The 21,846-nt window shown below is 37.7% G+C and overlaps 2 protein-coding genes across 6 annotated transcripts; one reads left to right on the forward strand and one right to left on the reverse strand.

Annotated features, from left to right (window-relative positions):
• Positions 1 to 2,656: 2,656 nt before the first annotated feature.
• On the forward strand, positions 2,657 to 17,017 carry nbr1b (NBR1 autophagy cargo receptor b). Of its 5 annotated transcripts, none has more exons than XM_079822735.1 (21): positions 2,709 to 2,896; positions 3,759 to 3,821; positions 3,948 to 3,966; positions 4,071 to 4,093; positions 4,339 to 4,569; positions 4,806 to 4,883; positions 5,253 to 5,449; positions 5,637 to 5,762; positions 5,862 to 6,065; positions 6,683 to 6,842; positions 6,932 to 7,201; positions 9,413 to 9,541; positions 9,632 to 9,707; positions 9,846 to 9,956; positions 10,062 to 10,217; positions 11,801 to 12,004; positions 12,316 to 12,736; positions 13,488 to 13,570; positions 13,672 to 13,741; positions 13,869 to 13,965; positions 15,373 to 17,017. In XM_079822735.1, the coding sequence occupies exons 1-21, from the start codon at positions 2,795 to 2,797 to the stop codon at positions 15,544 to 15,546; spliced, it is 2,994 nt and encodes a 997-aa protein (XP_079678861.1). In that variant the 5' UTR covers positions 2,709 to 2,794; the 3' UTR covers positions 15,547 to 17,017. The 5 variants fall into 5 exon arrangements, with proteins under 5 accessions (XP_079678863.1, XP_079678860.1, XP_079678864.1 ...); XM_079822736.1 differs by having other exon boundaries at positions 4,339 to 4,527; XM_079822734.1 differs by lacking the exon at positions 3,948 to 3,966 and having other exon boundaries at positions 2,660 to 2,896; positions 3,759 to 3,832; positions 4,057 to 4,093.
• A 1,247-nt stretch (positions 17,018 to 18,264) lies between these two features.
• Positions 18,265 to 19,446, reverse strand: LOC307122634 (caspase-6-like; the record flags this gene model as incomplete). Its single annotated transcript, XM_079810773.1, has 4 exons — positions 18,265 to 18,434; positions 18,575 to 18,722; positions 18,816 to 18,991; positions 19,437 to 19,446. The coding sequence occupies 4 exons, from the start codon at positions 19,444 to 19,446 to the stop codon at positions 18,265 to 18,267; spliced, it is 504 nt and encodes a 167-aa protein (XP_079666899.1).
• Between the last annotated feature and the right edge of the window lie 2,400 nt (positions 19,447 to 21,846).

Raw genomic sequence — 21,846 nt, forward strand, 5'->3', positions numbered from 1 at the left:
ATGCTAGTTAATAACAAATAGTTAATAACAATGATGCTAGTTAATAACAAATAATCTTTTGTTTATTTGTTTGATGCATAATAAGGTTCTTCACCTTATTTTCAGAGAAACAACAGTTTATCTTATAAGATAACGCAACTCTTCCATAGCCAGACCATCAGACACTCAACTTAATCACATCCATCTTATGCACTTTATTCCTTTATCATTCATTGTATTCATTTAGTAGTTGTGTTAGTTATTCTTGTTTATCTTTGTTAATAAAATGTATTTTATTACAATTATGTCTTCCTTGTGCTCATAATACAGAAGAGGCTCTACAAGTTAGAAATCTCACCAATCTTTCAGATAAATCAGCTGACCAACTATCCCCACTTTACATTCATTCTAAATGATTGAACAGCCTCCTGTTTGGAGTGTTCTCATAGGGCCAAGGTAAAAGACCTTGACTAGTGTCCCAAACTAAGAGAGTGGGAAGGTGGTCATCTGATGTACTCATAACCACACCTTAAGTGACGGGTGATCTAAAAATCACAACGTCAGTGGTGACGTGAGTACCAGAGGTGGACAGTAACTAAGTACATTTACTTTAGTACTGTACTTAAGTACACTTTTTGAGTATCTGTACTTTACTTGAGTATTATTTCTTCTGGAAACTTATTATTTTAACTTCACTACATTTGAAAGACAAATATCTTACTTTTTACTCCACTACATTTCTATCAAGGTCCTCAAAGTCGAAAGTCGTTTCTCTAGCAGCTTTGAAAGTCAGAGGGTGATATTTTTCCTTCTTTAAAAGGTTTTTAAAGAAGGTTTGTTTTGTTTTTTTGTTGTTTTTTTTTGCAGACAGCCTATCAGTAATCACTCTTATAGGGTCATGTGAAGTTTCCCAACATTTTTTGAACACTGATCAGTTTAGAGCAAAATGAAAGAATACGGTTCCTCTGCACAGTGTGTGCACCCATGGCCATACTTAGAAAGTGTGTTTCAGTTTTACTTAAGTAAAAATCTGTTTTTAGAACTTTCACTTGTAACAGAGTAATATTTGACCAGTAGTACTTTTACTTTTACTCAAGTAATAGAGTTGTGTACTTTGTCCACCTTTGGTGAGTATACTTAGCGTCCTTGGATGGATGAAAGTAAAATCACTACAGACTGTTCCTTTAAAAATCTTTTAAAATTATAACTATTTTATTCTATTCTGTGTACTTCAGCTTAGTTATTAGTATTCTTATTACATTTTTTCCTTTTCTTTTTACCAATTGTTTTGCATTTAATTACTGAGAGATGGATGTGTGAAACACAATTTAGTTTTAATGTGGAGCATAAAAATGACAAATAAAGGAATCTGAAATGTATTCATTTACAAAACACAAAATTGTGCAATCAGAAAAATCCATAAAAATCCGACCAAAGAGCCAATGGAAATGGTGCCCTCTGCAGGTCAGAGAATTTACTTCCACGGAATTTACTTGGAAAACAATTCTGTTTTTTTTTTTCCTCAGGAAAAGTCTAAAATAGACACAAATGGGAAAATAAGCATACAGACACAGAGTAATACTACATTTACTTAAATTGATCAGATGAATGAATTACTGAATTGATTAGTGATCAACAAAGTAATAAAAACAGGCAGACATTGGTAACACTTAACAATAAGGTTCATTAGTTAACATTAGTTAACATTAACTAATAATGAACTTCACTTATACAGCATTTATTTATCTTTTTTAATTTCAACATTTACTAATACATTATTAAAATCTTGTTAACATTAGTTAAAGGTATAGTTCACCAAAAAATGAAAATTATGTGTTCATTTACTCACCCTCAAGTTGTTCCAAACCTGTATGAGTTTCTTTTTTCTGCTGAACACAAAAGAAGATATTTTGAAGAATGTTTGTAACCAAGCAGATAAAGCAACCATTGACTACCATAGTAGGGGGGAAAAAATACTATGGTAGTCAATGGTTGCTTTATCTGCTTTGTTAACAAACATTCTTCTAAATGTCTTCTTTTGTGTTCAGCAGAACAAAGAAACTCATACAGGTTTGGAACAACTTGAGGGTGAGTAAATGATGACAGAATTTTCATTTTTGAGTGAACTATCCCTTTAAGGCACTGTGCACTAACACGAACAAACCATGAACAGCTGTATTTTTATTCACCAACGTTAACAAAGATTAACTTATGCTGAACAGAGGTGTTGTTCATGGTTAGTTCTTGTTGGATTAACTAATGTTAACCTTATTGTAAAGTGTTCCCAAGATATTTTACAAAGGGGTAGATAAACTGGATAGATCACATAATTAATCTCTCAGTCTCACATAATATTCTTGTTGACAAAGAGCGACGCAAAAACATTGGTATGCTACTAAAAAGCATTATATTCCCTGACGTAGATCGTGCGTTGCTATGCAACAAAAACAAAAAAAAACTATGGGTGCTGCTACACAGAGATATGTTTCACGTCATAGCTGTTACCATCACTCTGTATTGACCAATCAGAAGCCTGGAAAGGAACTATCCTTTTTAAAATAACTAACTCATTTCAGACCTAGAAAGTACATTTATGTAAATATTTCGCGTTAACACAAGTTTGACCTATGCCCATTACAATTCGCTTTGAATGACGTCAGGCATTTTCCTGTCAGCTGATGCAGTGGGCGTGTCTACGTCGCTGATGTAAACAAAAAGGACCATTTTGATCAGAGAAATCTAGAAGACAGGGCACACTAACTCATCAAAGCTTTTCTGATTTCACCTATGCAACGCCTTAAATAATACTAGCGCCATGGACTTCTATATCAACCTGAAGGTGAATTTCCGAGGGAATGCGAAGAGTTTCTTGCTGTCTGGCTCAGAGACGAAGAGTTGGGAGTCTATGGAGGCCATGGTAAGCAGAGGAGGATGGGGTGATGTCAGTCTGAACACTCACCTTGATGCCGCAAAGCCTTTCTCCCAGAAGTCATCCGATGCCTGGCTCTTGCGATTAGTGTAGACGTCTGTCGTGATATTCGCTACTCCGTTTGCTGCTTCGACTAGCGCTTAATCAGAGAGAATGGGCCAAGCGACCATTTTGCCGAAAGCTCACGAATTACACAGCAGCCATATTTATATGTAATAAAGAATATTGTACCTGACGTGCGCAGGTCTTCCACCAATTAGACCATAATTACCAAGGTTTTTGGTACACTGTGAGGAAAGGGAACGCATGTCACGTCTGTAACTTATATCCCATCACTAAACTCTTGGTTAATGTTGACTCACTGACTGTATCTCAAAACCTAATAAGCTCCCTTACTAGACAGCATGATAGCCGCGTAGATACCCAGAATGGTATGCTGCTCAGGTTTTGAATCCGACATTGACTGGCCGTGTAATCGTGTCAGTTTGGACAGATGTACAGTCAGCCCTTCGCCATCGCAATTTAAACCTCGATAGGGCATTCGGGGTAACGTTATACCTATCGCCCTGAGGGGGTTTTCAGTACTACTGTACGTTGACCCTTATTACAATGCTACTAAGTACATTAGTATTATTAAATTATGATTTGAGTTGAAATTCATTTACTTGTGGAGACGGAGATGTGTAGAACAAATGTAGAATAACAAGGGTTCCCGGATGAGAGTTCGGTTTATAGCCTAGCCTTGTCGTGGATAACGGTCGTTATGTCACGATTGGCCAATCAGAATCAATCAAATTATTTGCAATTGCAAAGCTGGCATTGTGTTGACTTGATATCTTCCCCCTTTCAGGTGAAGAGGTCATTTGGCTTGTGTAATTTACAACTGACTTATTTCGATGAGGAAAACGAAGAGGTGAGAATGAAGTGCATATTTGCAATGTTAATTACTTTACTTTTGTCAAAGAAAACATCTGACATGCATCATAATGAATTATTAATATTGTTAGTTAATATTTGTTTGTGTGTGACTTTGTTCCAGGTATCAATCAACAGCCAATGTAAGTAAAAGGTCTTAATCTGTGTATAATTATACATTTATATTTAAATCATCAAGAAGAGGTAAATGCACAGACACTGACTGGAACTAGTTTTCTCTTTTTAGTGGAATATGAAGAAGCCCTGAAGGTAAATAATTATTGATTTCTCAATGTTTTTGTTGTTGTTGTTGTTGTTGCATATAATGTATTTAGAGCAGCGGTCCTCAACCAGGGGGCCGCAGCAACCCTTTAAATGTTGATATATGAACACAAACCTAATTAAAATTCTAAAATGCGATACAATAAATAAAGATGTACAACATTATACAGACATTATATTTTTAGTTTATTTTGATTACAACAGAAGTAAGTTGCTGTTGTTTGGAATTGTAGAGTGCAGCACGACAGGGGAACAGACTACAAATGAATGTGTATGAAACAAGGGGCAATAGAGCCACAGTGCCAGGGCCGGGCCCACCACCAGGGTCAGGGGTGGGCTTGGGCCAAGTGAAACCTGGTACTGTTGGAGAACCCAAGAAGGGATTCAGGCCTCCTCAGCACTGCCCTACTTTGGCACAAGTGGTGAGTCGCAAAGTTCAGGCCGCAGTCCCAGAGGAAGGATTGGTAAGATTTTATAACCCAATGGTTTTGCTTAATTACAGACGTAGCCACTATTGTTGTTTCAAATTCTAGACTGCAATTTATTAAGAATGGTGCATAATATTATAAATAATATTGCATGCAGTGTGATATACATCTGTTAACAGTGTCCAGATTGATCACCACAATTTTTCACTATTGTTAAGTTAGTTACTGGTATGTCACATGTTCTATTTTAATATCCTGCCTTTGTTTTAAAGGTAATTGTAAATGAACTCAAAGGTGGGAAAGCAGAGGATAAGACACCTCCAGCTTGGTTCACTTCATATATGGAAAAGGTATGAAAAACAAGACATTAAAGTAGGCATTTCTGCCCTTTCTTAAAATCAACTGCAAACTCATATTCAGATATACCTCCATCCAATCAACAGCCAATAGACAGAACCAAGTATTTACACCCTATATATACACCCTACTAATTTTTAAAACATTTGTATTATAATCTGTTTCTCTCAGATGTATGTCGCAATACAGAAAAAAAGATCTGTCGCTACTTTCATTTCGTTGTAAACTGACAAATGTTGTCCTGTGCCATAGTATTTAAGTTTCATACTGAAAGTTTTAGCAGTGGAGGCAAATCCTAATATTGCTAAGGAAACATTTGTCTCTCCATTTTTCTTCTTTCAAAAATACCATAACTGCCACAGTTTAAGGATCAGGTGGTTAGGGAGGCAGTAGAGAAGATTTGTAGGGAGTTCTCTGGACAATGCTGCATCCATAAGCCAGTGGGACCAGAAGTTCAGGTTCCTGAGGTCACCTCATCCACTCTGCCAGGAGCCCCAAGTTCAGCTCCAGCCTGCAGCAGCTGCCGGGGCCAGACCGCAGGCGGCGGATACCAATGCAGGTGAGAGAGATCTCTGTGAGGTGGATGTCTATATAAATATCTGCTCCTGTGGTGCATTTCAAAGGGAAACACATATTATGATTGAATGAGAGATATAATTTATTACTGGATGCCTGGTTTATTGGGCACCTTTCATTTTGTTGTTTCCCTTTGTATGTTTCATTTTGTTCGGTTTCTTTCTGCACAGTGTGTGTACCTCCTGCACTCTGTGTGAGCCTTGTAGCTTCTCACATGATCCAAGCCACAACCTTGTGAGAGCCAGAACTCCCCTGTCTATTCCTGAGCACGGCTCCCCAGCACCAGACCACAGCAGGTGGGCCTTTGTCCTCTGCTGTTTGGGATGTCTTGCTGTTAAAGTTCAGAATTGGCTAAGTTTTGCTCTCTCTCTCTCTCTCTCTTGCTCTCTCTGAAGGTTCTACAGAAGGGGTGACCGGAGCTTTCGCAAGGCAGAGAAGCAGCGTCTTAAAGCGGAGAAGCGTCAGCTCAAGGCGGAGGTGAAGGAGATCAGGAAGCAGCTGAGGATGGAGAGGAGAGGGCTGCAGTGGAGCACTGCCGGAGAAGGGAGCTCTTCACCCGTCCTGCTGCAGCCACGCGCCACACAGGCAAACAGCCCCGAGTAAGACTCCATTGCACTCCATTACCACCTGAGGAAGAGCATATTAAAGAGATAGTTCACCCAGACACCCTATGCTGTTATTTATTTCTGTGGAACACAATCTTTTATTATTTTGTTTTGGAAGAATAATTTCTGACATGATGCTTTGTCCCAAATGTGAGAACTGATGCATAACATGTTTTTCTGGTGTTCGAGAATAATATAATCTATTGTACTGATATCAGAGAGTTCTTTTTATTAAGAATTAATTACATGTAATAATTTATTAATAAATAATATGGCAATTAAAAACTTTTATTTTATTCGTTTGGGGTCAGTAGATGTTTTTTGGAATATATATATATATATATATATATATATATATATTACATATACACAGTATATATAGTAAATGTCTTCACCGTCACATTTGATACATTTAATGTACTAAAAAAAGTTAAATAAAATCCCTCACATTTTTATAAATATAAAAATGCTGTTCTCTTGAAAAGTTCAACTATGTCAGTCCCACAAAGAAATAACACCGCACCATATTAATTGGCTGAACTGATCACATCAGTTTAAAATGCAGTTAGTGATGATAAGATGCCATTTAATTTATACTGTCTTGCTTGCAGTCGCCCTAAACGTCCATGCCCGCTGGCTGTGCCAGCTATGACAGCTCTGCTCCTGGATGAAAACTTGCCTGATGGATCACGTCTGCGTCCTGGGACCAAGTTCATTAAATACTGGAAAATGAAGAACAGTGGCAGAGTGTGCTGGGACTCTGAGACCAAGGTACACTTTGACTCTTCAACAGACACTCACAAATTCCTAAACGCACACAATAATAATATGAACCTGATTTTGTCCCATTTCGTTCACAGTTGAAGTTCATGTGGGGAAACCTGGCAGTGGGCTCGGGTGAAAGATGGCGGGAGGTCGCAGTACCCACACTACAGCCAGGTCAGGTGGGTGTGGTCAGCGTGGCACTTTGTGCTCCAACATTGGAGGGCACCTATACGTCCCATTGGCGCCTGGCACACAGAGGAGAGCAGTTTGGGCCACGTGTTTGGTGCAGCATCGTTGTGGATCCACATGCTCCTACAGCCATCTGTGCTGACGGACTGCTGGTGTCTCCATGTGTCACCCCGCAGGTAAGACAATAGTCCGGAGACACCCTCAGCCACCACACAAATCTTTTATATGTGCAGCTATTCTAATGTACAAATTAGGGATGCACCGAATATTCGGCCACCGAAAATTTTCAGCCGAAAATGGCATTTTCTTTTATTATTTTGCATTTTGCATTTTCGGTTTTCGGCCGAAAGACTTTTATCACCGAAACAATACGGCCGAAATGTTGTGATGACGCAAACAGAAACCACGACCTGCACGTGCTTGTCTGAAGCAACATGTCTGCGTATTTCAGTATATCTGAGAAACACCCACGTCTGCTCCATGCACAAGCACTGACAGCGAGAGCTGTTCAGCAGCTCATGTTCTCGATGAGAAGAGGACCAGACTTCACTGTGAAACCGAACGGTTTCCGAATGCAATCTTTAACAGTGGGCATGTTTTAAGCGCGGAACACACTTCAATCTGAGTTCCCACACCAACATCGATCCACATGTATCAAGAAATTCAAACGATAAATGCCGTTTTGACACTCTTTAATGTGGCATCACTGATCACATCACAGTTCAAGCGGCGGCGCGTGCGCGTGAACGCGATCATCTGTGAGCACGATCGATCATCTCTTCCTTAAGAATAAACATGAATGAACATCTAAGGTGTGTTGAGGATACATTACAACTTACTGTCATGTATGTATGTGGTGTAATCGCTAAATCAGTGTTTCAACAGCGAAAAGACGTCAATATAATTGCTTGTAAACTAAACAATGTCATGTAACTTTAGCATCACATTTACCTCAGGCAGTCATTCAGTGTCCACAGAATTTTATTCACTAGAGTAAATCAACTTTCACTAAATATATGACCTATATTAGCTGTTATATTCATTATATTCTACTTAACCTGTTAATGATTTCTTGATTATTTCATGTATGTTTAAATAAACCTGTCATGAAAATGACAGACACTTTGTATAAATGATTATATTTCAACAACGAATTGGATAAAAAAATGTTATAATTAGATTTAGAAGTTATTGCAAATAGTACCTTATGTGAAGTTTACATGTTTGCGTACTATGTTATTTGAGTGTTGATTATTAGACCTAAAAATAAGTAGCAACTGAATTTAGGCTAATAGTTTGGGCTCTGTTGTTAACCTTTAATATTAATGTGCAAGTTAGGGCTCCCTATATAGTTTACAACAATATCTTCAATACACTTTTAGTTATAATTTAATTCATTTAAGGACAGATACTTTTTTTTTTTTCAGTAAACCAATACAAATGAATAAAAAGCCATTTTGTAAAACTGCTGTACCAAACCCTTACCGAACCGTCAGTTTTGTGTACAGTTACACCCCTATTCTACTGTTAACATATGGGCTATTGCAGTCTTTGTTTTGATACACTATTATGTTGAAGGCCTACAGAGAAAATAGTTGTATCTTTAAGCAAATGCATTTTCTTGTAGTAGTCCTACAGAGAAAAAAATTAAAATGCACTAGACCTAAATGCACTTTGTTTTTATGAGAGAACATTTAATTTTAAAACCTTTCTGTAGGCCTGTACACATGAGTGGGGTCAAGTTAAACATTTTAGTTTGAATTTTATTTTATACTATGCATTGTTGCAATGTGCTAAATAAATATTGTCATAATTTGTAATTGATTTATTCTTTGAAACTTTAATATTAATTTATGCAATTGCAATGCCTTGATTTTAGTAAATTTTATATTAATTTATGCAATTGCAATGCCTTGATTTTAGTAAAGTTAGTACACAGTCATAGCCATAAATGCAATGGTACTAATAATTGGCATAATTTCTTTCGGTGTTTCGGTTTTCGGTTTTCGGCCTTGGTTTCCTCTTTTTCGGTTTTCGGTTTCGGCCAAGAATTTTCATTTCGGTGCATCCCTAGTACAAATATGTAAATGGATCATATCAGTGTTGTTAATGTTTGCAAAAACTAAATGAAAGCATTTCTGTTAACTGAAATGAAAAACTAATGTAACAGAAGAAACACAAAAACTGCACTAAAATGCATTTTCATGACTCAATACTAACTAAAATATAAAATGGGCACACATTAGTAAGTTTGTTTTGATACGTGATATATTACACCACAACATACAACTTGAAACCTTTGGAAGCCCTGAAATGATTAAATTACTAAAACTAAAATGACATGAAACTACAAAACTGGCCATTTTCACCCTCGTTGGTCGTTTCAGGAGAAGTCTTCACGCACTCTTGAGAGAGAGGAGAAATGCCGGGCCTCAAGGGACCAACTAGTTTTGTCCGTGAACCAGGACTGTGATCAGGAATTCTACATTCCATCTGTTGATCTACTAACAGCTCAGGTATGAGCTATCGGCATGGACCACTAATTCCAACACGTTTCTCATTATGTTTCATGAAAACTTGCATACTCTCTTTTGCCTTTTACTTAGGACTTACTGTCTTTTGAGCTGCTGGATATCAACATTGTGCAGGAGCTGGAGAGCGTGCCCAACAACACTCCTGCAGGTCACTTTAAAACTGGAATAATTCTATCCAATGTGTTCCTAATAATTAGCATGGATGCCCTTTATTGGTTATGCTTATTAATTAAAACCATTATATTTTATTTTAATGTTCTCTCTTTTTGTCTGTAAATGTAAAAAGACATTACTCCATGTATATCGCCTTTGCCCCACGATGGACCTCTTCAGGAGAAACCAACATTGGGGCTGATCCAAGAAGAAACAGAAGCCCAAGGAGTCAGCAGCATCCTGGGTAAAATTTACAGCAGAACATTTCTGCACTTTTGTCTGTATATTTCTGTTGGTGATTTTTATAGCTGTTAACATTTCTGTACTTTCTCTGATGTGCTATTCACAGATGTGGCTCAGGGGACAGAGTTAGAGGGAGTCCCAGCACAAGAGAAAGGGCAGGAGAGCATCATTGGGCCTCAGTTTGTCAGTCCATCTGTTATCCGCTCTCTCACCCTTGAAGTGGCAGAGCATGGGATGCTTTGTGGGAGATTCCCAGCTAAAGGTTTGTGGTGTGAATATTTTCATAATAACTGCAAACCAGTCAATTTATGCGTGGCTCACTTGAAGTCAGACTTTGATTACAGCACATTTAGTTGGAACTCTGTACAACCAATAATGTAGGAAATATAATTGTTTACTTTTTTATTTTTACCTGGCAGTACTTTGAATATGTATAGTACGCATTTTATATTACATTTGACATCTATTACATCAAATCAGCATTTTAAAATTATTTATTAAAGGGATAGTTCACCCTGAAATGAAAATGGTCATCTTTTTTTCTCATCCTGCTGTTGTTCCAATCATTTTTGGACCTCAAAATGAGAATTTTGAAAAACGTCCTGCACGCGCTCCTCCATATAATGGCAGTGAATGGTGACCAGGTTAAAACTAAAACTTTACAAAAAGGATACAAAGAGACACGCGCCATATATGGAAAGTGTTCAGGAGGCATACTATAAGGTTTTGCGAGAAAGAAACCGTATTATTCAATCAAAATACTGAGCCCGGCCGTTACTCTGTCCTGTGAGTGTGTGAGCTGTCAGTCAGCAGCCGCTCGTGCTTACTCGCAATGTTGTCATGACAACCGGTACACAAGGAGGTTTACCTTATTATTAGTATTATTATATTATTTACCTTATAGAAGAGACGAGAGTCACGTTTGTTTCTATTGAGCCTGATTTCTCAAAATGGTGCGTATGTGGAAGCTAGATATTTTACTTTGAGTTTTAAATATGGATATTTTCCCTACACAAACACATCGCTTCGCTTCAGAAGGCCTTTATTAACCCCTCGGAGCTTTGTGGAGCAGTTTTATGGTGGATAGATGCACTTTTATGGACTTCAAAAATGACAATTCACTGTCATTATAAAGCTTGGAAGGGTCAGGACTTTTTAAATAACTCAGATTTTATTCGTCTGAAAGAAGAATGTCATGTACACCTAGGATGACTTGAGGGTGAGTAAATCATGGGTTAATTTTCATTTTTGGGTGAACTAACCCTTTAAACTGGGTGCCATGACAACAGTGCTAGTTATAGTAAGCATGAGCGGCTGCTGACTGACGGCTCACACACACTCACAGGACAGAGTAACCAAGCTCAGTATTTTGACTAAATAATAAGGTTTCTTTCTCGCAAAACCTTATAGTATGCCTCCTGAACATTTTCCAATAATGGAACACATCTCACTGTATCATTATATGATACTTTTGTATCCTTTTTGTACATTTTGAGCCTGGTTGCCATTAGGCCTATATGGAGGAGCGCATGCAGGATGTTTTTCAAAATTTCTCCTTTTGAGGTCTGTTCATTTCAGGGTGAACTATCCCTTTCAGGTTCATTGCAAACTGGAGTAATGATGCTGAAAATTCAGCTTTACCATCACAGGAACAAATGACATTTTAAAAGATATATAAAACAGTTATAGTTAAAATAGTTATTATAAATTGTAATAATATTTCACAATATTACTGTTTTTACTGTAGCATAAGAGCATAAAAGACGTTTAAGTTGTGTGTGAAAATATATACGATTATTTACCTTTACATTTTTAATGTTTTTTTTTTTTTGTTGCAATTTTAAGTGGTGCGGCCAGCCCCCCAAGGTTCAATGTCGCTTTGTGAGAGGAAATCAGAAAAAGTTCCAGAAACAGGAAACATGTTAATATCTGCTCCAGCCCCACTGAAAGTAGAGACAACACAAATCGCCGGCCCTGCTTCACCACAGACAGAGAATGTTGAGATGGCTGCTCCCCTGCTGAGGCTCCCAACAGAACTCCTTAGCACAGGTAACAAGGGATTGAGAATATTTATTTATTTATTTATTTATTTATTTATTTATTTATTTATTTATTTATTTATTTATTTATTTATTTATTTATTTATTTATTTATTTATTTATTTATTTATTTATTTATTTATTTATTTATTTATTTATTTATTTATTTATTTATTTCTGACCAATGTATAATCAGACAGTGTATTTGTATTGTCAGATCTTTTTTTCTTTTTTTGTGTGTAAATTTTGTATTTGCTTGAAGGTGATTCAAGTAGTAAATTGTCCAGTCATTAAAGTGATTTTTTTTTTTCTTATGTTCAGATGAGGGTCACGAGTCTGACATCGAGCAGATCCTGGTGGAACCTGCAGGTGGAGAACTGGTAGAGGAGGGAGAGGAGGAAGTGGATAAGAAAGAGCAAGTTAAGGAGACAGAAGCAGCCAAGGAAACTCGCAGCAGGACTTCATCTGCATCTTCAGAAGACTACATCATCATCCTCCCTGATTGCTTTGACACCAGCCGTCCACTAGGAGAGTCCATGTACAGCTCAGCCCTGTCGCAGCCTGAAGAAGAGCCTGCAGAGGGAGACAAACTAGAATCAGTGGAGACCGCAGAGCTTCAGAGCCCTGTTGCTGCGGCTGTTAGTGTGGATGCTAATGACATGCTCTGTGCCTCCCAGACTCTGGACGCTGTGCCACTCACCCCTGTGATTGTAGTGGCACCCCGGCCCTCGGTCAAAACCTGGTGAGTTTACACAGGGGACATGTGAGCAGTCAGAGGTCATTTAAACTAAACTAGTGATGCACCGAGATTCAGTAACTAAAAATATTTGGCCGATAATTTTGGACGGTTGTACACAATGGTCGAAACACTGACGTTTAAGTAGCACTTCTCCGATGATGCGTTTTGACCATGTCAGCGTCTATTTTGTGCCCACAATGAGAATAAGGTACAACAGGTAAACACAAACCGTGTGGACGCACTTCACTGTGACCAAAAAGCATGTTAACATAGAAACATGAACAATTTGTTAGGGCTGAAATACTATTTGGCTATGACTGGTTTAATTTCACCTGAGAACGACACTATGAAAAAATGTTTCACCATTTTTCAGCAAGATGTAAACTTTAATTTCGTTTTTGGTGTTTCTATAAAACTTAACTTCGGTGCTTCACTAATTTAACCTGGAAATAACATTTTTAGGATTTTCAACAAAGAAACGTTATGATGTGAAATGAATAAGATTACAATTCTGCACTATATCTTCCATTAAATTTGTGACATTGATTATGTGGCCATGTGATCAAGTTCTTGTTTCCATTTGAAGCACACAGATGTAGCTTGTTCCCTCACAGTATCCTGCCCTCGAACTCTATATGCACACATTCCTTCACTAATTAATTTCTGTCTAGATCTCTTTTACCATATTTTATAGTTCAAAGCTTAATGTCATTGATGTGTTAAATTTAGCTTTATTAATATGAAATCACTTCAGCACAGAGACACAAAAGCAGACAGATAATGGAGCAGAGGAGCAGGAGGGGAGTGATCCTACGGAGCCAGGAGATAAGGAGAAAGGTGAATGAAACATCATGGGATATTAAAGTAATAATCCACCACAGGCCATGAATTAGTGATTTTTTTTTAATGATTATACATGTGTATATTTTTAAACATAGATTCTGAGCCTAATCAACCTGACCCTGAGAACTCATTAGCATCTGCCAAGTCTGAAACAGAAGAGCTCAGGTGAGTTACACAGCACAAAACTACTTGTTCAGTCTTGCAAGACCATGGAAGTGCACCCAGTTCAATCGTTGCATTGTGTGCTTTTCTTTCTATCTATTCTCACTCTCTCATTCATGTCTTTCCTCAGGGCTAATAGCATCACAGGTGGATTGGTGAAGGGTGCCCTGTCCGTGGCAGCATCTGCTTATAAAGCTCTTTTCACTGGTCAGACTGGGTCTGAGAAGGTGAGTTTGAGGGGCCATTCAACAAGTTGAACTTCTTTTAACTTCACACAGCATCCTTATGATAGCAGTGGCAATGGTGCGAGATGCTGAAAAATCTCCCCTTCTGTCCTCTATTAAAAGGAAAATCTAAATATTACTTCTATTGTTTATTTCATTACTTGTTTCATATTTAAAATAGTTTTAGCTTTACTTGATCTAATTTATATAAGATAAAAGTTTATGAATGATTGTTCTGCAGGAATGATTTTGTTCAAACTATGATCAACATTAATGAAGCACAAAGAAATAAGAACATTTTATTTCACATAAAAGTTAGAATTAAAAAAAAAAAAACATTTATCATACCATTAGTAGACATTGTTGGAGCAGTGCATGTTATTATAATTAACTTCAAATACCCGAATGATGCACTTAAAGGGTTAGTTCACCCAAAAATGAAAAATCTGTCATTAATTACTTACCCTCATGTCGTTCGACACCCGTAAGACCTCCGTTCATCTTCAGAACACAAATGAAGATATTTTAGTTGAAATCTGATGGCTCAGAAAGGCCTCCATTGGCACAATGCACGGTTCACTCTCAAGACCCTTAAAAAAGGTATTAGAGACGTCGTTACAAAGTCCATCTCACTACAGTGGTTCTACAATAACTTTATGGAGTGACGAGAATAGTTTTTGTGCGCAAAAAACCCTAAATAACGACTTGTATAGTGAGGACGATTTCAAAACACGGCCTCATGAAGCTTCGAAGCGTTATGAATCAGTGAGTCGAATCATGATTCGGATCGCGTGTCAAACCGCCAAACTGCTGAAATTTGGCGATCCAAACTGCTGATTCGACTCACTGATTCATAACGCTTCGAAGCTTCATGAGGCCGTGTTTTGAAATCGTCATCACTATACTATGTAAGTCGTTATTTAGGGTTTTTTTGCGCACAAAAACTATTGTCGCCGATTCATAAAGTTATTGTAGAACCACTGTAGTGAGATGGACTTTGTAACGATGTCTTTAGTACCTTTTTAAGGGTCTTGAGAGTATACCGTGCATTGTGCCAATGGAGGCCTTTCAGAGCCATCAGATTTCAACTAAAATATCTTCATTTGTGTTCTGAAGATGAACGGAGGTCTTACGAGTGTCGAACGACATGAGGGTAAGTAATTAATGACAGAATTTTCATTTTTGGGTGAACTAACCCTTTAACAAAGTGTCAAGTTACAGCTTTCCTTGTGTAGCGGAGGGGAAGGGGGGTATCAGACTCTGATGCTGGGTAACAAAATAACCTTATAAATTCATACACTAGAGTAGCCTACATAGTGCATAGTATACGTGCATACTGTATAATGTGTCATTTGGGACACAAGTCATGTGTTGCACTAGTAACAACCTTTTTTTTTTTGGGCTGTGTAGCTCCCAGAAGATGCAGCTTCTCATGACGCCATGATGGCTGTGCTGGTAGAGATGGGCTTTGGTGACCGGCCACTAAATCAACGTCTGCTTCAGAAACACAACCGAAACCTGCTGGATGTGGTAAACGAACTGGTGCAGATGACCGACAACGACTGGTACACAACACGCTACTGAGATGCTGGTCAACTATTTTGGTTCTCTTAATCTGTTTTTTTGTTTTTTTTGTTTTTTTGTTTCTCTTTCTCTGTGCGATCAGCAGTTCATTCCATGATACAGACTCTTTCGTTCCATTTGGGTTGTAAAGATAGTGTGTGTGAATCTGTCTGCTCCAATGTGTAACGGATAATCATTAGAGAAGCAGTTCATCACCATAATAACTGTGCTTGTTAAAGTTTGTTGTTAGTGGGCATTAATGTTTTCACAGAGATGATCATGGGTAGCTAATAAACACTAATATGTAATTATTATTTCCAAACTATCCAAGAAATATGTAATGCTTTTAATGAAAACTTCATTTGAAAGAACAGTGTATTTAACTACAAATTATTCTAATAGGCAAATATGAACAGTTCTGCAGTGTGACTGGATATTTTTCATATTTAAAGAGTATTCCCAGGTTTTGGAAAAGTGCAATAGATCTGGCTTTGTGTGGACCGTCTTAATCATCAGCCAAGACCAAATAGAGAAACTTTGAGGCTTCTTTAGAGTTTAAAGTAAATAATCATCTTAACATTATTCCTTACTGGAGAAGTCAAAATGAATACGTTTAATGTGTGAATGTGTTTTTTTTCCCAGTAATTTTAAGCTGTTATTAAATTATTATTATTTTAAAGACCATTGATTCATTTCTAAAGGTCCAAAAAATAGGGCACATACTGCACTTTGTGAATGCATTGCCATTTACATATCTGATAAACAACATCATGGCTTGACGTAGCAATGCATTTGAATAGTTAAATGGATTGAAATGGGCAGTGTAGAGTGTTTTAATTTATGCTTTAAATCGTTAAAGACCGCAAAGGCAATCATGACATATTTAGCTCCAATTTTAAATGTTGAGACACATTATAGTGCGAGGGAGAAAAAAAAAACAGCCTACTGTTCATTCCAAAACAAAATCGAATCATGCAAATGATATATTTTGATTATTAAATAGCTCTTGTATTAAGTGTGATGAAGAATGTATCAGCACTTTTCTTCAACGGGAGATTTTGAAACTAAATCCCTATAAATCATTGAGCGTCTCCTGATTTGCTCTCACAAGTGGTTAATCCATAATTTAACCAAACAATCACCTACTTGTTTTTCTAGAGCTAGGGTTCATCTATATGTTTTATCACATTCCTTAGGAAAGCTGTAGTTGGTCTTGGTGCTCGCAGCGATCCGATGAGGTTCTGGGTGAAATTGTTTGGATCATGTGATTTGTAAAGCATTATCAGTGGAGACAGATGCGCCTAACTCTGTGTATGATGCCTGAATGGAGTATTCATAGTGTCTCTGCATTTAATGTACACATCTGTCTGTAATAAATATCCTAATAAGTCTTACTTTTGCTCACTGTCTTCCATAACAGTCCACCACAAATTACGAAGTAATGGTATAACTTGTTTTATCTGGGTAAAACCATATTAAACACACTATACTTAATCCATGCTCTATGAATATAGACACTGACATGTGGCTTTTCTTACCAGGGTGTTAAGTTAGACAAATAAAATTAAAGACAAGTAAAATGTCACCGGTTTGGTGTGCTGGAGGTTAAGTGCGCCATCTGCATTTTTTTGTTGTGATTTTCTAGCAATCCAATGCGGTTTACAGTGGGGGGATTTTTTTTTTCATCCATTGCCACTAATTAAGTTGAAAATGTGTTGAATAACAGACAAAAGCGAGTTCAATGAAACTAAAGAGTAAAAGTAATGTTTTTTGTATTCAATTTAAATGTATTAAATGAACTAAGGTTAATCTGTGTATTTATATATATATATATATATATATATATAATGTATATATTATTTACTAAAATAAAGCTAAAATTGTCTTCTTTCAAAAGATACCACAACTATGCACATCTCCAAAGGGTTTAGGAAAAACAACCATTTAAGTTCAAGCATGTTATCTTCCTGTTTTGGCCTCAAGGGGTTAAAAATAAAATTCAGCTTAACTGCTATTTTTTTTTCTTCAATTCTAACTTTCCCAAAAACTTTTCTTAAGAATGAAACCGGTTTTGTTTTTTTGTTTTTTTATATTCTTAAGAAAACATTTGAACATGTTTCAAGAATTGCACATTGTTCCGAACTTTCCTAACTGCTTCCTTAAGAAGATTTTTGTGAATCCGGCCACTGGTTAATAAGTAGCTATGTGTTCTAAGATGATTTTCATGTTTTTTTTTTTAGCTGTATAACTGGAGTTTCTTGTTTTGTTCCCTCTTTCTGACTAAAAGTTATTCTTAACAGTCCTGAAGGTACTAACACATGACTCACAGATGGAGGAGATAACGCTTTAGTTCTATTAATGACAGATTGTGATTGAATGTAGTAAACAGGTTTGAGAGCTTGAGCATAACTTTTACTTTTCATAGGTCTCCCTTTAAATGATATTTGTTGTGAGAGCACACAGCTTTCTTTAGCACACATAACTGGGAATGGCCTCACTAAGGCCTGCAGGCAATTAAAATTTTTTTTTTGCATTGCTACTGATTCATTCTTGTACTAATGGGTTAAGAATGAAACTGAAACTAAAAACTGCTACAGTATTTGCACTTTATAATCCCAACTGTCAAACCTCCAGGCTAAAATATGCAAACCTGCATAAATTCCCATTTTGAAAATGATGTGTATAGGAGCACAAAAGATAGTGTAATCCCTGAATTTGTACCTGCAAAAGGCCCCAACACTAACACCCCTTCTTAGGCCTGAAAAACAGCTTCATAGTGAGCGTGGACGCAAAGCAAGGCACCTGTTTTTTGCCTATAGCCGAGAGATCCCTGCAGTTTCCAACATTGCGCAAGGAAACTCTCCTGTTGACAAACGAGCCATTTACAGTCTCACGGTGAGAGTAATATCCTTTAAAAGAAGAAGAAAACAATGTCAATGACATTTCTATGAAATCAAGGATGTAAATTCCACCAAAGCCAGTTCATAAAAGTAAACATTTAGCAAATCTTGGTAAATAAAGCATTTAAACTTAAAGTATTCACACTGACCTTCAGCCACTGAGTAGCACATAAGGAAGTCTGCTCCAGCTGGAAGGGTGTAGAGCACCCCCGCATCTACCGCCACGGTATTGACCGCTTGACTGTCCACCACATCCATTGGTGTCACAGGCTCATCATGTTTGTCACCACGACAAGCCTTGTGTTTAAAGAAGTTTACATGAGGCATACGATCTGGATTAATACCTCATTACTGTAAATACATTGCAAAAGATATTAAAGGCTAAATTACCTGCAAGATGAAGATCTTGGGTTTCCCTACAAGGCTATGGCACACATCCCCCTTGAACAAATCAGTGATTTCTTGAATGTCAATCTTGTCATCATAGGCATAGATGTGGCCATTTTCCCCATGACTTAAAAAGATGCAAACGAAACCGTCTGCATCCACATGGTTAGCAGCAGCAGCTGAAATCAAAGGAAAATTCTGGATTAAACAGAACCTAAACAAAAATCAAATCGTTGGCAGATCAGGCTGGGTTAACCCAGTCTAATTGTTTGTATGTCTGACTATCAATATGCAGAACTGATATTTAATCATTTATTTTTGCTTTTTTGCATGTTTTGTAACTAAATTAATTAGATTGTGAATTAGATTATACTACAATAAAATGCATTATGAATATTTAAAAAAAATGTAAATAAACATTAAAAAAAATTATTTAAGTAGCTTTTGCAAGAGCACACAGCTTTTTTTTAGCACAAATAACTGGGAATCGCCTCGCTAAAGCCGTCAGGCAATTAAATATTTGTTTTACATTGCTACTGATATTAAACCTGAAATTAAAACTACAAACTACTATTTGCACTTTGTAACCCCAACTGTCAACCCCCCAGGCTAAAATATGCAAACCTGCATACATTTCCATTTATAAAATAATGCACACCTGAGGTGTAACAGCCACTCCTTTTCGAGTCGTGGCCGCATTACTACCTTGAGTGTGCATTTTGTATATTTTTATATATAATTCAACGGTATGGAGTCACTTATTATGCTTATACTACGGTTACCAAACCTCATGACATTGTTCAGATGTTTTATTTAAATACATTTGTCAGTTTTTTTGTTACTTTAAAACGTTTGTGTGGAGGTATTGTGTACATCCTAAGCCTCCATTGCAAATTTCATTAAGTCAAGTCAACTTTATTTGTATAGCGCTTTTTACAATGGAGATTGTTTCAAAGCAGCTTCACAGTGTTAAACAGGAAAATAATACAACAGAATTTGATTCGGCTGTACAGCCGCTCCGGAGAAAACGGTGATGTCATCTAGCTCATTTCAATTATCATACAGTGACAATGTGGGCAGATCAGTTATTTAGTTGATGTATTTAATTTAGTTTAGTAATTACATTTATTTGGATATTTAGTTGAAAATGTGTCACGGCGTGAAGGGAGGACAAAAACGCAGAGGATGCGTATAACAGTTTATTAGGACAAACAGAAAGTCAAATAAACATCCGACGTGTGCAGGGACACACACGTAACAAAATAGACTGAAGAACAGAATCCAGAGCCGTCCGTACAGCGAACTGCGGACACAGGCTGTGGAAAACACCCCTGGTGCCAGCCCAAACGGGACGCAGAAAATCTCTTCGTCTAGGCGTCCTGAGCACAACAGCGGGAAACAGGTAAGACACGAGACACAGATAACACCGTACAGGACAATAACATTAATCTACTGACAACCAGGGAACGACACAGCTGGGAATATAAGGGAGGAAGGGAATAAGCGACAGGTGAGGGAAAACAGCTCGTGATCAGAACACACCTGCGCTGAATCTCAGCGCTGATTGCCCTGGCCACGAGCTGCCGAAATTGACAGGACAAACACAAACAACAGGAAGGCCGATGACACCCTGAAACCGTGACAAAATGTAGTGTCCCCAACTGATCAAGCCAAGCCAAAGGCGACAGTGGCAAGGAACCAAAACTCCATCAGGTGGCACAATGGAGAAAAATACACCTTGGGAGAAACCAGGCTCAGTCGGGGTGCCAGTTCTCCTCTGGCCAATTAACAAACAGCGTATGATTATTATTCTGGCAACTTTACAGCTCACAGGTCATATTAGATCGGAATATTCAAAAGATCGGAGTCATCACGCCAGAGACGGTTTTATTGAGGATGACGTGTCGATTAAACATTTATTAAATAGGAATATTCGAAAGATCATAGTCATCACGCCGGAGACGGGTTTATTGAGGATGCCGTGTCGATGAGGCAATTATTAAATAGGAATATTCGAAAGATCGGAGGCATCACGCCGGAGACGTATCAATTAAAAAATTATTAAATAGGAATATTCAAAAGATCGGAGTCATCACGTCAGAGACGGTTTTATTGAGGATGACGTGTCGATTAAACATTTATTAAATAGGAATATTCGAAAGATCGTAGTCATCACGCCGGAGACGGGTTTATTGAGGATGCCGTGTCGATGAGGCAATTATTAAATATGAATATTCGAAAGATCGGAGGCATCACGCCGGAGACGTATCAATTAAAAAATTATTAAATAGGAATATTCAAAAGATCGGAGTCATCACGCCAGAGATGGGTTTATTGAGGATGCCGTGTCGATGAGGCAATTATTAAATAGGAATATTCGAAAGATCGGAGGCATCACGCCGGAGACGTATCGATTAAAAAATTATTAAATAGGAATATTCAAAAGATCGGAGTCATCACGCCGGAGACGGGTTTATTGAGGATGCCGTGTCGATGAGGCAATTTCAGGGGGAGTCTAATTGACACGGTCTCTGCAGACACTTCAGGGTCATGCGTTGGTCATGTCTAGGCGCAGATCCACCATCTGATCTGGATCCGGCCCGGATCCGGCTGACTGCAGTAAACCTCGGGATAAACAGAGAGACTAACATTAGCGTAGATGCCATTCTTTTTATGATGTAACGAGTACACCAGGTGTTATGGGAAGTGTTCCCGGTTCCGGCTGACCTAGCTAATGCAGCCTAACAATCATTTAATTGAAAAAGTGTTTTATGTGTATGCCATAGTAAAGAGATGTGTTTGTAGTCTAGATTTAAACTGACAGAGTGTGTCTGCTTCCCGAACAATGCTAGGAAGTCTGTTCCAGAGTTTAGGTGCTAAATAGGAAAAGGATCGACCGCCTGCAGTTGATTTCGATATTCTCGATATTATCAAGTGGCCAGAATTTTGAGACCACAGTAGACATGATGGAATATAATGTGTTAAAAGCTCGCTCAAGTACTGGGGAGCTAAACCATTTAGTGCTTTGTAAGTA

The sequence above is a fragment of the Gobio gobio genome, assembly GCF_949357685.1.
Source record: "Gobio gobio genome assembly, chromosome: 1".
Taxonomy (NCBI): Eukaryota; Metazoa; Chordata; class Actinopteri; order Cypriniformes; family Gobionidae; genus Gobio; species Gobio gobio.